This window comes from Ricinus communis, chromosome 3 (assembly GCF_019578655.1).
Source record: "Ricinus communis isolate WT05 ecotype wild-type chromosome 3, ASM1957865v1, whole genome shotgun sequence".
NCBI classification, from domain to species: Eukaryota; Viridiplantae; Streptophyta; class Magnoliopsida; order Malpighiales; family Euphorbiaceae; genus Ricinus; species Ricinus communis.
In genome coordinates this window covers 32,076,907-32,090,093 of record NC_063258.1, presented here as the reverse complement: position 1 = coordinate 32,090,093, position 13,187 = coordinate 32,076,907, and the positions used below count along the sequence as shown (strand labels likewise).

General features: G+C 33.2%; 3 protein-coding genes across 10 annotated transcripts; 2 read left to right on the top strand and 1 right to left on the bottom strand.

Moving 5' to 3' along the window:
* Positions 1 to 1,922: 1,922 nt before the first annotated feature.
* Positions 1,923 to 5,272, top strand: LOC107260947 (protein FAR1-RELATED SEQUENCE 6-like). Of its 6 annotated transcripts, none has more exons than XM_025156735.2 (4): positions 1,923 to 2,080; positions 2,308 to 2,386; positions 2,677 to 2,716; positions 3,191 to 5,272. In XM_025156735.2, exon 4 carries the CDS (start codon positions 3,191 to 3,193, stop codon positions 5,189 to 5,191), a length of 2,001 nt encoding a protein of 666 aa, XP_025012503.1. In that variant the 5' UTR covers positions 1,923 to 2,080; positions 2,308 to 2,386; positions 2,677 to 2,716; the 3' UTR covers positions 5,192 to 5,272. The 6 variants fall into 6 exon arrangements, with proteins under 6 accessions (XP_025012503.1, XP_048227842.1, XP_015572591.1 ...); XM_048371885.1 differs by having other exon boundaries at positions 2,550 to 2,716; XM_015717105.3 differs by lacking the exon at positions 2,677 to 2,716.
* A 1,145-nt stretch (positions 5,273 to 6,417) lies between these two features.
* LOC8259430 (vesicle-associated membrane protein 711) lies at positions 6,418 to 8,877 on the bottom strand. 3 transcript variants are annotated; one of them, XM_048371887.1, is made up of 5 exons: positions 8,385 to 8,877; positions 7,903 to 8,093; positions 7,587 to 7,750; positions 7,337 to 7,440; positions 6,418 to 6,786 (listed from the first exon to the last, which is right to left on the bottom strand). In XM_048371887.1, the coding sequence occupies exons 1-4, from the start codon at positions 8,599 to 8,601 to the stop codon at positions 7,350 to 7,352; spliced, it is 663 nt and encodes a 220-aa protein (XP_048227844.1). In that variant the 5' UTR covers positions 8,602 to 8,877; the 3' UTR covers positions 6,418 to 6,786; positions 7,337 to 7,349. The 3 variants fall into 3 exon arrangements, with proteins under 3 accessions (XP_048227844.1, XP_015572493.1, XP_048227843.1); XM_015717007.3 differs by having other exon boundaries at positions 6,418 to 6,684; XM_048371886.1 differs by lacking the exon at positions 6,418 to 6,786 and having other exon boundaries at positions 7,102 to 7,440; positions 8,385 to 8,876.
* Positions 8,878 to 12,115: 3,238 nt separating this feature from the next.
* On the top strand, positions 12,116 to 12,832 carry LOC8259431 (14 kDa proline-rich protein DC2.15). The gene has a single exon (XM_002515447.4). The coding sequence runs from the start codon at positions 12,178 to 12,180 to the stop codon at positions 12,571 to 12,573; it is 396 nt and encodes a 131-aa protein (XP_002515493.1). The 5' UTR covers positions 12,116 to 12,177; the 3' UTR covers positions 12,574 to 12,832.
* The last annotated feature ends 355 nt before the right edge of the window (positions 12,833 to 13,187 follow it).

Here is a 13,187-nt window from a genome sequence, read left to right as displayed (position 1 = left end):
AACCGTACGAAAGATCCAAATGTTCTATGTTGTTTTTGTTTCTGGCCCACATTAACCAAATCAACTTGTTTAATGGTTTGATCTTTACGAGTCTTTTCTAATCGGGTCCGAAATGCTTTTTCTTCTTTTTTTCTTTAGATTTATATTGAATAAAATAAAAAAATTTAGATAATTAAACGATGACTCATCTAACACTTAATATGTGATTCCAACTTATAATTATATAGAAAAAGTCTTAAATATTTCAAATTTATATTTAATAATTAAATTAAATTTTATTATATAATAATTTATTTTGGGTATTAAATACACTTGTAGTCTTAAATTTGACCATATTGGTATAATATTATTATATTTTTATAAATTAGTTTATGTTGTTTTCGCTAAATTAAATTTTCTAATAAATAAATTAAATCAGTTTTTAAGTTATAACTTTATTTAAAAATATATTAAATTATGTTGAGATACATAAATCAAATAATTTATTCAAATTAGGTCTATTAAACTAATAGCATTAAAATCTTTAACTCCCATCAAAATTTAATTGATTTTTCTTAAAACAACAAATTATCTTTTTCAACTGTTTTTACTAAATGATTTATGAAAGACCTAGTGGTTATAAAAATCTAAATTTTAGTACGTTTTGTTATTTTGGCCGAAATTTTTAAATTTTTAAATTTATCTATGAATTAAATAATTGAGAGTTATTTTGGCCAAATCTCAGTATTAGTCAAAATTATGACAAATGAACAACGACATGTATACTGCATGTATAATTATTAAAACACTGCTTATTGATGTATCATTTATTATTTGACTCTCTCTAGTTAAGCTAATTCATCTCTAATCCACTTTACTACTGATCCATTTACATTACTCGCTACCTTTATTCACTTATCACTTACCCATTTAACTAAAGCAATTTTAAGCTGATAGAGTTTAGTTTGGTTAGTGATCTTTGAGTTAGAACTGAATGGGTTGACAAAAGATATAGTAACACCAAAAGAAAGAAGAGAGAAGTAAATAAGAGGAACATGGAGAGAAGTTAGACAAAGAAGTGAATTTTGAGGGAGAATAATAAACAACGTCCTTGGTTAAGGAATTAAGAGAATTATATGTGTGTTGAGTGTATAAGGAAAGTTGTGGTGTAGGTTAGCAATGGTGAAGTTAAGGAGAGATATAACATGTTGGGAATTGGAAAGTGATTGGTTATACGATGGTAAAGGCGTCGACGGTCTTAAGCTATGAAAGTTTTTATTTCTTTTAAGAAACCATTGTTTGGATCAATATTTGATGTTATTTTTGCCATGGAAATTCATACTGTAAAAAAGAAATAAAATTTATGAGTGAGTGAATGAATGAATATATGTGGCAGTGACTGCTGATAATGAGATTGTGAGTTAAAATAAAGAGAGAAAGAGACGAGAGGTAGATGGGTAAAGGTAGTGAGTAGAGATGAGTTAGCTTAACTGAGGTGAGTTATATAATTAATAATGTGTCAATGAAACTCATGTGAGTGTTTTAATAATTATACATATAGCTTACATGTCATTATTTATATGTCTTAATTTCAACTAACATTGAAATTTGGCCAAAATAGCTTTCAATTACTTAGTTCATAGATAAATTGATAAATTGACAATCTTAAGAGATTTGACCATAATAGCAAATTCACGCAACAAAATAAATTTTTGTGACTATTAGGCCTTTATGAAAATATGTCTATTTTCTTGTTTACTGAAGTTAAAAAAATATTGGAAGAAGAAAGTGAAAAAAGAAAGCAATTAGTAATTTCATATTTGGATGAAGGAGCCTTCTCCCGAGGATTATTTACAAAATAGCAAAACTACAGGGATCATAAAAGCAAAGGAAAAAATAGACGTATTACCCGAGGGAAAACAGTAGCGCGATGATATAAGACCCCACGTGTCAGCTCATAGAGTCGAAAGATCTATGAAACCTCTGTAATCCCAAGTGTGACTCGCACTTTTCTTCAAACGCCAACTCGGATGATCTTAACTCAGATTCTTTAATCTCACCGCCGATTCCCGCCTCACCGAGTCTGGCCGAGTGAATCGCTGTAAGATCGTCTTAATTTCTCACTCTAATTTCACCAACTTTAACGTTTTTAACTTTAACAAATCGATCTGTTTGAGCTAGGGTTTGGATTTCATGTTTCTATAAATCTAATAACACAAAAAAATGTTGTAATTTACGGATTCAATTTGGTAAACATAACCATAAAATATTCAATATATAAGTGAATTTTTATTGTTTCATGAATTACATAAATGTGTCTATGGATAGGTCACCAACTAAATATGATAAAGAAGCAAAGGGGTGAACGTTATCAACAAAAATAACATGATCAACCTTTGATTTCAAGGTACTATTTCTGGCCACATTGTAAAAGTCTATGGTCTTAGGAGGATGAATTATCATTGTTTATCTGTGTGTGTGGTTTTATAGGTAATGCATCACAAAATCATATATCAGGTTAATGAAATAGTTGCTTATCTCACCCTGGTACTATTTTTTGATATTTGCAGTAGAAAAACTCGTGTTTTTGGTATTGTTACCCTGTAAACACCCTACAGACACTAGTTTCTAGAGAGTAATTTAAGATATTCACCAAGTATCTTACTTGTTAAGTATGTTTCTTGCTAACCTGACAAGATGGAGAGGAACACAAATTTCTCAATTCTCAAGCTCTCAGGTTAGCTTATTGTCTTTCTCTAGTTACCAATTGACTGGCACACTTTTACCGTTTGTACAGTTTCACATCTTTTTTACATGATAATACCTAGTTATGAAAATTATGTGTATCCAATTATGTAGTAATCTTGGATTAGATTTTACAGGTGAAAGTTCAATTGTCAAATTTAATATGTTCAAACAACCATTCTTGTTAATATGTCCATCATTTAATTTGTTGTGTTTTTATTACACTCTGTCTCAGTTTTGCACCCTTTAGGTGTTTTCCTGTTTCTTTCAACTAGGTTCTTCTGGCCCTTCATCTGATCTGTCCTTTTGGCAGCTCTCAATGTTGTTAGGAAGGAGTGGTTTGCGAACTTTGTCTGTTCACCATCAAGCTTGATATAGGAAGTTGTCTTGTCATAATTATTTATTTTCTGTCCATGCGCTTAGTTCAAAACAATTTTTGTTCATTGTTCCTTCGGTTTGTGCTCAGATGGAGGAAGTTTGTCTCAACAGTCAGCCCCTGTTTGATGAAAGCGATGACTATGAGGTTGACGAAGACTGTAGTGTATTGGGACAGGATAATGAAACCGGAAAAAGATATTCAAGAAAGGAACCCCTCCAACCTACCATTGGATTGGAGTTTGATTCTTTTGATGAAGCTTATAATTTTTACAATGTTTATGCCAAGGAACAAGGATTTGGTATCAGAGTGGGCAATTCCTGGTTCAGATCAAAGAGAAAGGAAAGATATAGAGCTAAACTTAGCTGCAGTAGTGCAGGTTTTAAAAAAAAGAGTGAAGCAAACAATCCACGGCCGGAAACAAGAACTGGTTGTCCTGCAATGATAGTCATTAGGCTTGTGGACTCAAAAAAGTGGAGAATAGTTGAAGTTGAGCTCGGGCACAACCATCCGGTAAACCCTCAGATCCAGCGGTTTTACAAGTCTCATAAAAGAATGATTCTTGCAGCCAGAAAAGCACAACCACCACCAGAGCCTGTCACAGAAATACACACCATCAAGTTGTATCGAACAGCTCTAGTGGATGGGTGTAATGGATACTTAAATGTTCATGAAAGAGAAGGTTCTAATTCTGTTGATCACTCTAAACATCTGGAACTTAAAGAAGGAGATGCACATGCAGTGTACAATTACTTTTGTCGTATGAAGTTGACCAATCCAAACTTCTTTTACTTGATGGATTTTGACGATGATGGGCGCCTGAGGAATGTTTTCTGGGCTGATGCTAGATCTAGGACTGCATATGGTTATTTTTGTGATACAGTTGCAATTGACACGACATGCTTGGCAAACAAATTTGAGATCCCTCTTATTTCATTTGTTGGTGTGAATCACCATGGGCAATCAATACTATTGGGCTGTGGGTTTCTTGGCCATGAGTCAGTAGAGTATTTTGTCTGGATTTTCAGGGCTTGGGTTAAATGCATGCAAGGTCGAACACCGCAGGTTATTGTTACTGATCAGTGTAAACCCTTGCAAAGTGCTGTGTCTGAGGTCTTCCCTGAAGCTCGTCATTGTTACTGTCTGTGGTACATCATGCAAAAAGTACCAGAGAGGTTGGGAGGGTTGAAGGGATTTGAAGCCATCAAACAACAACTGAACAAAGCTGTCTATAATTCGTTGAAAATAGCCGAGTTTGAAACTTCTTGGGCTGAAATGATCAGGCGGCATGGACTTGGTGATAACAAATGGCTACAAACATTATATGCAGAGCGACAACGATGGGTCCCAGTTTATTTGAAGGACATATCTTTCGCAGGAATGATCCCCATCAAGGAAAATGAGGGCTCCAATTCTTTTTTCGATGGCTATGTGCATAAACACACATCGTTTAAGGAATTTGTTGATAAGTATGATCTAGTCCTGCACAGGAAACACCTTAAAGAAGCCATGGCAGATGCAGAGTCAAGAAACTCGAGCTTCGAATTCAAAACAAGATGCAACTTTGAGGTACAGCTCTCTAAAGTGTACACTAAGGAGATGTTTAAAAAGTTTCAGTGTGAGGTCGAGGGGATGTACTCTTGCTTCAACACAAGACAGGTGAGTGTTAATGGGCCAATAGTGACCTACATAGTGAAAGAACGCCTCGAAGTAGAGGGAAATGAGAAGGAGGTCAAGCATTTTGAGGTTTTATATGAGACAAGCCAGGTGGATATCCGATGTATATGCAGCTTGTTCAATTACAAAGGTTATTTATGTAGGCATGCACTGAATGTTCTTAACTATAATGGGGTGGAAGAGATACCTGCTCGCTACATTCTGCGGCGTTGGAGTAAAACTTTTAAGCGAATGTGTGTCCCAGATCACGAGTCCACTAATATTGATGTGTATAACCCAATTTACTGGCACAGTCATCTGTATAAATGTGCCATTCCTATTGTGGAAGAAGGAGCACAATTACCTGATCATTATAAGATTGCATTACAAGAATTAGAGGATTTGTTGAACAAATTAAATCTTGTAGACAACTAGTGTAAATTATCATGTAGAAGCTAGCAGGAAAATTCAAGACTTTTCTACAATCTCTCTCCCAATGACAGCATCCCTTTTCTTCGTCTTTGCTCTTTTCCTTCCCTCTCCTGCTTTTCCCTCTTAATCTACTTTAGCTATTTTGTGGAGAAGTTCTATTAATGGCGCCTGGATTTTTCAAATCTTGCTGGTGTTTGAACTTTTTTTTTTAATCAAATTGTTAAATTTTAGAAAATATGCTCAATCAAGTGTTTCGGCCAGTTTATATTAATCGAGATATTAACTATCTTCTTGTTAAATACAAAGAATGAAAAATTTAAGATAATATCAAAATCAATAATCTAAAAGACAAACATATCATAATTCACAAACTTAACTAAATTCCTAAACATTAGTAGAACTCCACTCAACTACCACATCCGCCGCTTCTCCTCCCGAAAGATACAGATGTTGCTCTCAAGTTTTGAACACTGACTTCCCATTAATTAATCGTTGTTTCATTTTGGGCTGATACCTAGAAAAGAATAATCACAAACATGAAATTCAAAATAATTTAGGAAAGGGATCGTGATCTTGTTAACAGAGCAATCGTGATCTTCTCATCTTGTTCCAAGCCAAAAATTGCCTCAAGTAGCGGTTCATCATTTTCAGCAAGGAAGAGTTGGTGGTTGCCGGAGTGGTGGTAGTGGTAGTTCAATGGGTTTTTATGATTTTTAGGGATTTAAAATACATTGGTGAGCAACGATATATTTTGTCATTTAGATTATTGATTTTGAAGTTGTTTTGGACTTTTCGTTCCTTAAATCTTGTGCGACCAGCCACTTAATAAAATGTGGAGTTCAATCGAGCAGAGTCAGTATAATGGAACAGGCAAATTGGCGAAGGCACTTGCTGAACATATTATTTGAAGTTTAATATCTTGATTGGACACACCAGAAATCAAAATAGCAAACTTCAAAAATCCATTCAAATTTGTGCTTTTGCCTTGCTTTAGTTGATCTATTGTAACTGACGTATATATAACCATATATTGTCGAATTTGACTTTATCTTTGCACAAAAGGGCGATTAGGCATGTAATTTCCATATGTAGATTTGTTATTTGAACTGTCCTATAAGGAAACTTCTTGGAAGTGCATTTATAGCATTTGGGTACATGCTCCTGGAAATATGTTTCATACCCTTGAGATATTTATCTTTGTTTACGATTTCAACTCTTAATTATGGCTGTTGATTCTTAAAGTATGTTTATAAGTGAAAAAGCATGTTATTTTAATTAACAAAAGTAATCCTGATACAACGCCCAAAAAAAAAAAAAAGAAGAAAAAAAAGACGCCTCCATGTCCATTGGTATATCAATTTCTGCAAAGGCTAACTCGAGATAATTATAGATCTGGGACACGCTCCACGAGTTCTTCTATTTGTTTATTTTCGCAACCTGCTCCACAAATTGTTTTGACAGTTGGTTCATTTGTTCATCCTGTCTCTTCGTTGAGACTGCCAATAGCGAATAAAAAAGTTTCACCATACGCCGTCAATACAACTAATTCATGTAGAAACCACAATTTGAGCAAGGTATCACTGATCCAACTGCTTCAGCTAAATTAAGTTTCAGAGCAATGAAAAGTTAATACAAACGGCTTTTAAGTTTATCAAGGGCAATTAGAACAACTAAACTAGGTGGTCAAATCCTAGGCGAAGAGTAAAAAACCTGGTATAACAAGGAAACATAAATTATTCCTAAACCTAATAACTTCACCAGAAAATCAATGTCAAGTTTGGATCAGCTGATCTATGCCATATGGAAAGACAAGAAAGAATTTATCGATAGTTTGGCTAAAAGAAGTACAATATGTTAATTTAAAGAGGAAAATAAAGAATAGGCAAAGCCTTGTTAACTTCTACACCAAAAAATTAGTCAATAAAAATTTAACTTAATCAAGCCATAGTTTCAACCTGAACCAATTTGTCTAAATTGAGGCACAACTACAGAAAATGCAAACACACTGGGACATTTCAAATATCATACTGCACAATCAAAAAAAATCTAATAAAACTTACAGCAGAGGAAGTTTCGTATACCAAGAAGATTTATAAAAGAAAAAAAAAAACAAAAGAACAAAAAGCACAAAACACATAGGAATCTCACTCAACGCTAGGCCTCACTTGAGGCACCTAGGTAATGCAGGTCCATGGCAAACAAAAGCCAGTACGACATAGACAATCACCAGGATGAGGACTATCAAAGCAATCCTGCAAACAGAGCAACGGATGTTAGCATATCTTCTTAAACGACGAGCTTGCTTTCTGAAACGTAAGGAAACATGGGAAAGTAAGAAAGTAAGGGAAAAAAAAGAAAATAAAAAAAAAAATTTAAGTTATGATCTTAGAAGCCGTACGTAAGCTTGACATTTCTCCACCATACAGTATTTCTGAAACGACGAGCTTGCTTTCTGAAACGGAAGGTGTTCCCTTGCATATTAGCTGTTTTATCCACCAACAATTCCAAGCGATCACCTCTCTCTAAAACTTTGTCAATATTTTCAATCATCACATTTCGCACCTACATATAACAGCACTGTCTAAAATTAAAACCAAGCAGGAAGGATATAAGTTTTTATGTATGCTCAGCGCGTATAAAGGTGCATAACCAAGCCATGGTTCAGTATCAATGATCATTTGAATCAATAGTTGACGCAAGGGATGAGGGATTACCTGACTCATTTCACCTTTAAGTCTATTGATTCTGTCAGCATTAGGATCATTGGAATAGTACTCCATTTGCTGGTTCAAAACCCTAGAAAATTCATCATTCATGGCATAAGCCTGAGCTGAATGAACAGCGCGGCCGTAAGTCCTTACAAATCTCTGATGTATGTCTTCAAGAAATGCAAAAGGAATTCTTCCTGCATAATAGTGAATTAGATCCACCACAACATAATGCAAGCCTCTACGACTTCTAAACAAATGCGGAATAATGACTTTCAACTTCTATAAGACTAAGTGAATTTCACATTAATTTAGACTAATTCATAATTTAATATCTCTCTAACATCAACATAGATTTAACACTTGTAAATCTCACTTTCATACGCAAAACCAAAATTCGGAATTAGAGAAAAGAAAAGAAAAAAAAAAAAAGAAGCTGTAGAATTAGTAATTAAGAGATAGAAACACAGAAAACGGAATTCACTTACTTCCAGCGGTATCATCGGCCATACAGAGAACAGTAAGGCCATCGGTGCGCTTGACATGAAATATATACCGATCTTGGGAATAAGAGACGTGACTATCATTATTCCCCGGTATCTTCTCCAATATTTGCCTAGCAATCGCGCTTGCGTTTGTCGCCGTCGCTGTAAACTCAGCCAGCACCACCGATCCCCTCGCGACCAGTGCATATAGAATCGCCATATTTACGGATCTATCTATCAATCAATATACTAATTAGAAAAAAAGAAAAAAGAGAAGTGGCGACTTGATTGATTAAATCAACTTCTATTATTTTTCTCTCCCTTCAAAAACTAAAAAAGCTTTTACGGCTCTAGAATTTAATATAAGGAGGTGCCAGAAGAATTAAACAGATCCTGACCCCATCTAATAACACTGTTTAAAAAATTGGCGGAAAAGTGAAATAAATTGAAAGAGTTGCCTTTTTCTAATTTGGATTGGAGTTTGGACTGCACATCAAATTATTTGTTGCTTTTTTAATATTCTATTTTCTGTAAAAGGAACAAACAGATATATGTTGATTTTCTAATAATTTTTTACTTGTAGCTAGTGGGTTACCATTTTCTGTTTTTTCTCTTACAATTAAATAATCATTTCCCTTGGCAGATTAAATAAATTAATATTTTATCTTTATATCCACTTATTTATATAATATTTAATTAGTGGTAACAAATAATATATTCTAAAGACTTAATTGCTATGTATTTTTATATTCCTTTCTAAGTTTAGGCATGGCCTTTTTTTTTAATATTGATTAATTTATCATCTAAATATTCCATAAATTCTTTTAAGAAGATTAATATGTTTGGACAGTTTTGACAGAAGATAAAAGAGAAAAGAAAATGTAAAGATTAAATAAAAATTGAATTATTAGATATAAGAGAATAATACTTGCTAATAGATCATGTGTTTATAAATAATGTCATTTTTCTGTTACAAAATAAATCAACAGCCTTAATAACAAGTCCATATTTTTTTATTATTATTATCATAAAATTGTAGTTAGGTTAATAAATCTTGATTAATAACTAATGCTAATATTTAAAAAATAAATAAGACTATATCATAAATTTGAAAATAAATAATGTATTTGATAAATGAAACTTATTATAAATTTAGAAAAGAAAACTCATTAATTAAACTAAAATAGAAAAGAAGATTCTGAAGTTTTGAGTATACCAGCGAGTCATAATAATAGATGCTGCTGGCTGGTACGCATCACACGTCCTAAAGGTCAAAGAAGCAGATTAGGAGTATTTAAGTTAAAGTAATTGATTTATTATTTATTATTATTAATTCAATAATCCTAAATTATCATAAACTTGCAATTCTCTTATAAGTTCATTATAAGCCCGGCATCGGATTATTGGATCAGGATCATCCCACTACTATAATAATTTCATAGAATTAGGCCCAAATGTCACCAGGCCGATGATTGTTTTTGCGTTTTCACGTGCCCAAATTTCAATCAGGCCCACCTCAGTGTTTCTCTTTCCCTCTCTCTCTTTTCTTTTTCATATTGATTATTAGATAGCAAAATATTAGATTATACCTACTGAATACCATCAATTTCATAACAGTTATTAATCATCAAAAAGTTAGGGAAAATATATATTTTATATTTTATCCAACCTAAATTTATACTAAGAACTTAAAAGGCTTCTAAATGACATTATCAGATAATAATATTTATTAGGAATATATTAAAATTATTTTATCAAGGAAAATAAATCTTATAAGAAATATGTCTCCTCGTAAATAGTTAACTTCATTATTTATTTTTATTTTTTTTAAAATTAACTTCATTATAGTAAATAAAATATAAATCATTATATTACATAACATTTAGCTTGTCGAAATGAATATCTAGACTACTTTATCTGAATTGTTTAAAATGTCGTGTTCATGGGGTAAAATGAGTCGTGCTTGTGACAGATATTGGAATACCTACTTTTAGTTTAATTGCTATTTTTCTTATTTACATTATTATAGCTTTTTCATTATTTTTATTAGTTTTTTTGTTTTCATTAATCTTTATTAATTTCTTTAGAGTTTAATAGTTGTAAACAAATTTGATAAGCAAGTGTTTTTTAGTGAATAATTAAATTAGATAGGTAACACATGGTTAAATTGTTTTGGGTGTAATAAATAGTTTTTTTTTTTTAAGAAAAAATTATTAAAAATCTTATCTTGAGATCAATGCTAATCGAATTTACAATTTTCTTATTTAATTGCAAAATGGTATAATAATATATCACATATGTATATGATCTAATTAATGTTGAAATTATACTTATATTTATGTATATATAATAAAACTAGGTTATGATGAGTTAATTATGTATTTTACAAGTAAATGGACCAAGCAGCAAGGGATTATTCTTTGAAAAGCTACTACCCATTTGTAGAGAAGCAAGGCTCCAATCTGATCATGCAATTTCAGGCAACTAAAGAAGTTTCCATAACCAGCTATATGGCACTTGTTTCAGTATAATATAGACAAACACTATTAAAAGAGATGGACGTACTCATTCTTAGAATCTAATGAGATATTTCACCAAAGGAATAACAGCCTCAGATGTTTATAATTATGATACAATAATAATAAGAAAAAGAAGTGGTCACCAAAATGTTTATGTATGGATAGGGTGGACAAAATCTAGCATGGCCTCAAAAATTCTGACCCATGCCATGTGAGCAAGTCATCATTAATTAGTAAACGAGGACATCTCACAAACTCAAGTATTAGTAACTCGCCTATCTCCTATACCGTCGCCCTTTGTATGAGCTCACTATAGTTGAAAGTGGAATGAGCCACATTTCTGTCACGGAAAGATTCTCCCCTGTATGAGGATCCGACAACGATTGAACCGGTTCCTGACCACCTTGAAAAGATGTTAAATCAACGTCTATACGTAGACACTGCATTCTCATTTTTCACCACCACCACCACAGTACCAGCCAGCCCCACTTCTCCAACAATAAAAGAATAATATATATATATATAGCTGTAAATTGCGTCCTTACCATTCCATCGTCTTCAATTATTGATAATATGATTCAATAATACTTGACAGAACACTATCTATATAGTTAAAGGCGGGAATTCTTGTTTGTCACAATTCACAACCTGGAAGCCAATTTGCACTGATGAAATCCTGTCATGATCAAGTTGCAACTCGAGTTACATATTGGGCAACAATAGCCAAGTGATGTGGAGTATTTGGCCTGTAGTATTACCATTAAAAGGTGTGGGATTTCAAATATAATTCAAAGCATAGCTAGGGTTTTTAAGAACTTGTTTAAGAACTCAGAAGAATAAACATCCTCATACGTATGTATGTAGATATATATAAATAGGAACAAAAACATGTACCTGGTGATTAAGCCTCGCTATTTCTTCTAGAGATTGAGCTTCATCCGGAATTATTAGGAAGTTTTAGCAGTTGAACCAATATTAATTAATTGATATGGAATTCTATTTGTAATCTTGAAATTATTGGCCCAGTAAGAAAGAAGAGCAGCTGGCTGTTCCTATTTGTCGTTATATCTAATATCTTGCAGCAACTTACTGTGAAAGAACTCGAAACATTCTTCCTCCATATGGATACAAAAATACAACTAGTGCATTATCATCTTTTCTGCTCTCTTCCACTCAATCAATCTCACAATGTCCACCTCACAATTCCCCTTTAAAATAGCCTACGTACTCCTCCAACAACCCACCAAGCTATTAGCTCCTGAAAAATACTACAAGCTATGGCTTCCAAGAATCTCCCTGCCTTCATTTTTATTCTTTCTATCCTAATCTCCTCGACATTCTCAGATGCTTGCGGTTCTTGCCAGCCTAAGCCAAAGCCAACGCCTCCTGCAGTGTCTCCTCCTTCCAAGCCAAGTTGCCCAATAGATGCATTGAAGCTAGGGGTTTGTGCAGACCTTCTTGGACTTGTCAATGTTGTAGTGGGGGATCCTCCTTCAGGCAGCAAGTGCTGTGCTGTGCTTCAGGGTCTAGTTGATGCAGAAGCCGCTTTGTGTCTATGCACTGCTATTAAAGCAAATGTTCTTGGAATCAACTTGAATGTGCCTGTTTCACTCAGCTTGCTTGTCAGTGCTTGTAGCAAATCTGTTCCTCCTGGCTTCCAATGTCCATCCTAGATATAGATCTGGCCATTCTCTTTTGTGTGTTTTGTGAGTAAATGTGAAAATGCTGTTGTTGTTGTTAATGAATTGGTCATCCGGGGCGGGGGGTTGTTCGTGGGTTTAGTTTCTTGTGATGTACTTTGTTTTCCTCTCTGTATCTTTGTTGTTGCTAATTGATGTGTGATTTGGTGAAATAACCAGGTAAACCCTGTTTACCTTCGCCTCTTATGTATTACTTCATGATTAATGCAAGTTACTATCATGAATTAGATCATTTTCTTCTATATATATATCACTCGCCGCCATTTAAGAACTTTGTGAAACATCAAGTTGCTGATAATTAATATTCCATGTTTTTTCTGAATTTAATATAATTTGGACTATTAAACTTACTTCTAAAATGGTATCACCTTATCTCTGATCTCTTAAATCCACCCTATACTCGCAAGTATATGCAAATTATAATACATTAGCTTGGTTATAAGTGTGCAGATAAAAGCACTAAACATGGTTAAATAACTTGAAGCTTATTTAATAATGTATAGGCAAACAAAGAAATATATAGTTGTTAAAAATTACGAGATTTGGAAAGAGTTATAATAGAAAAATGATTTTATCTACATTTGAAT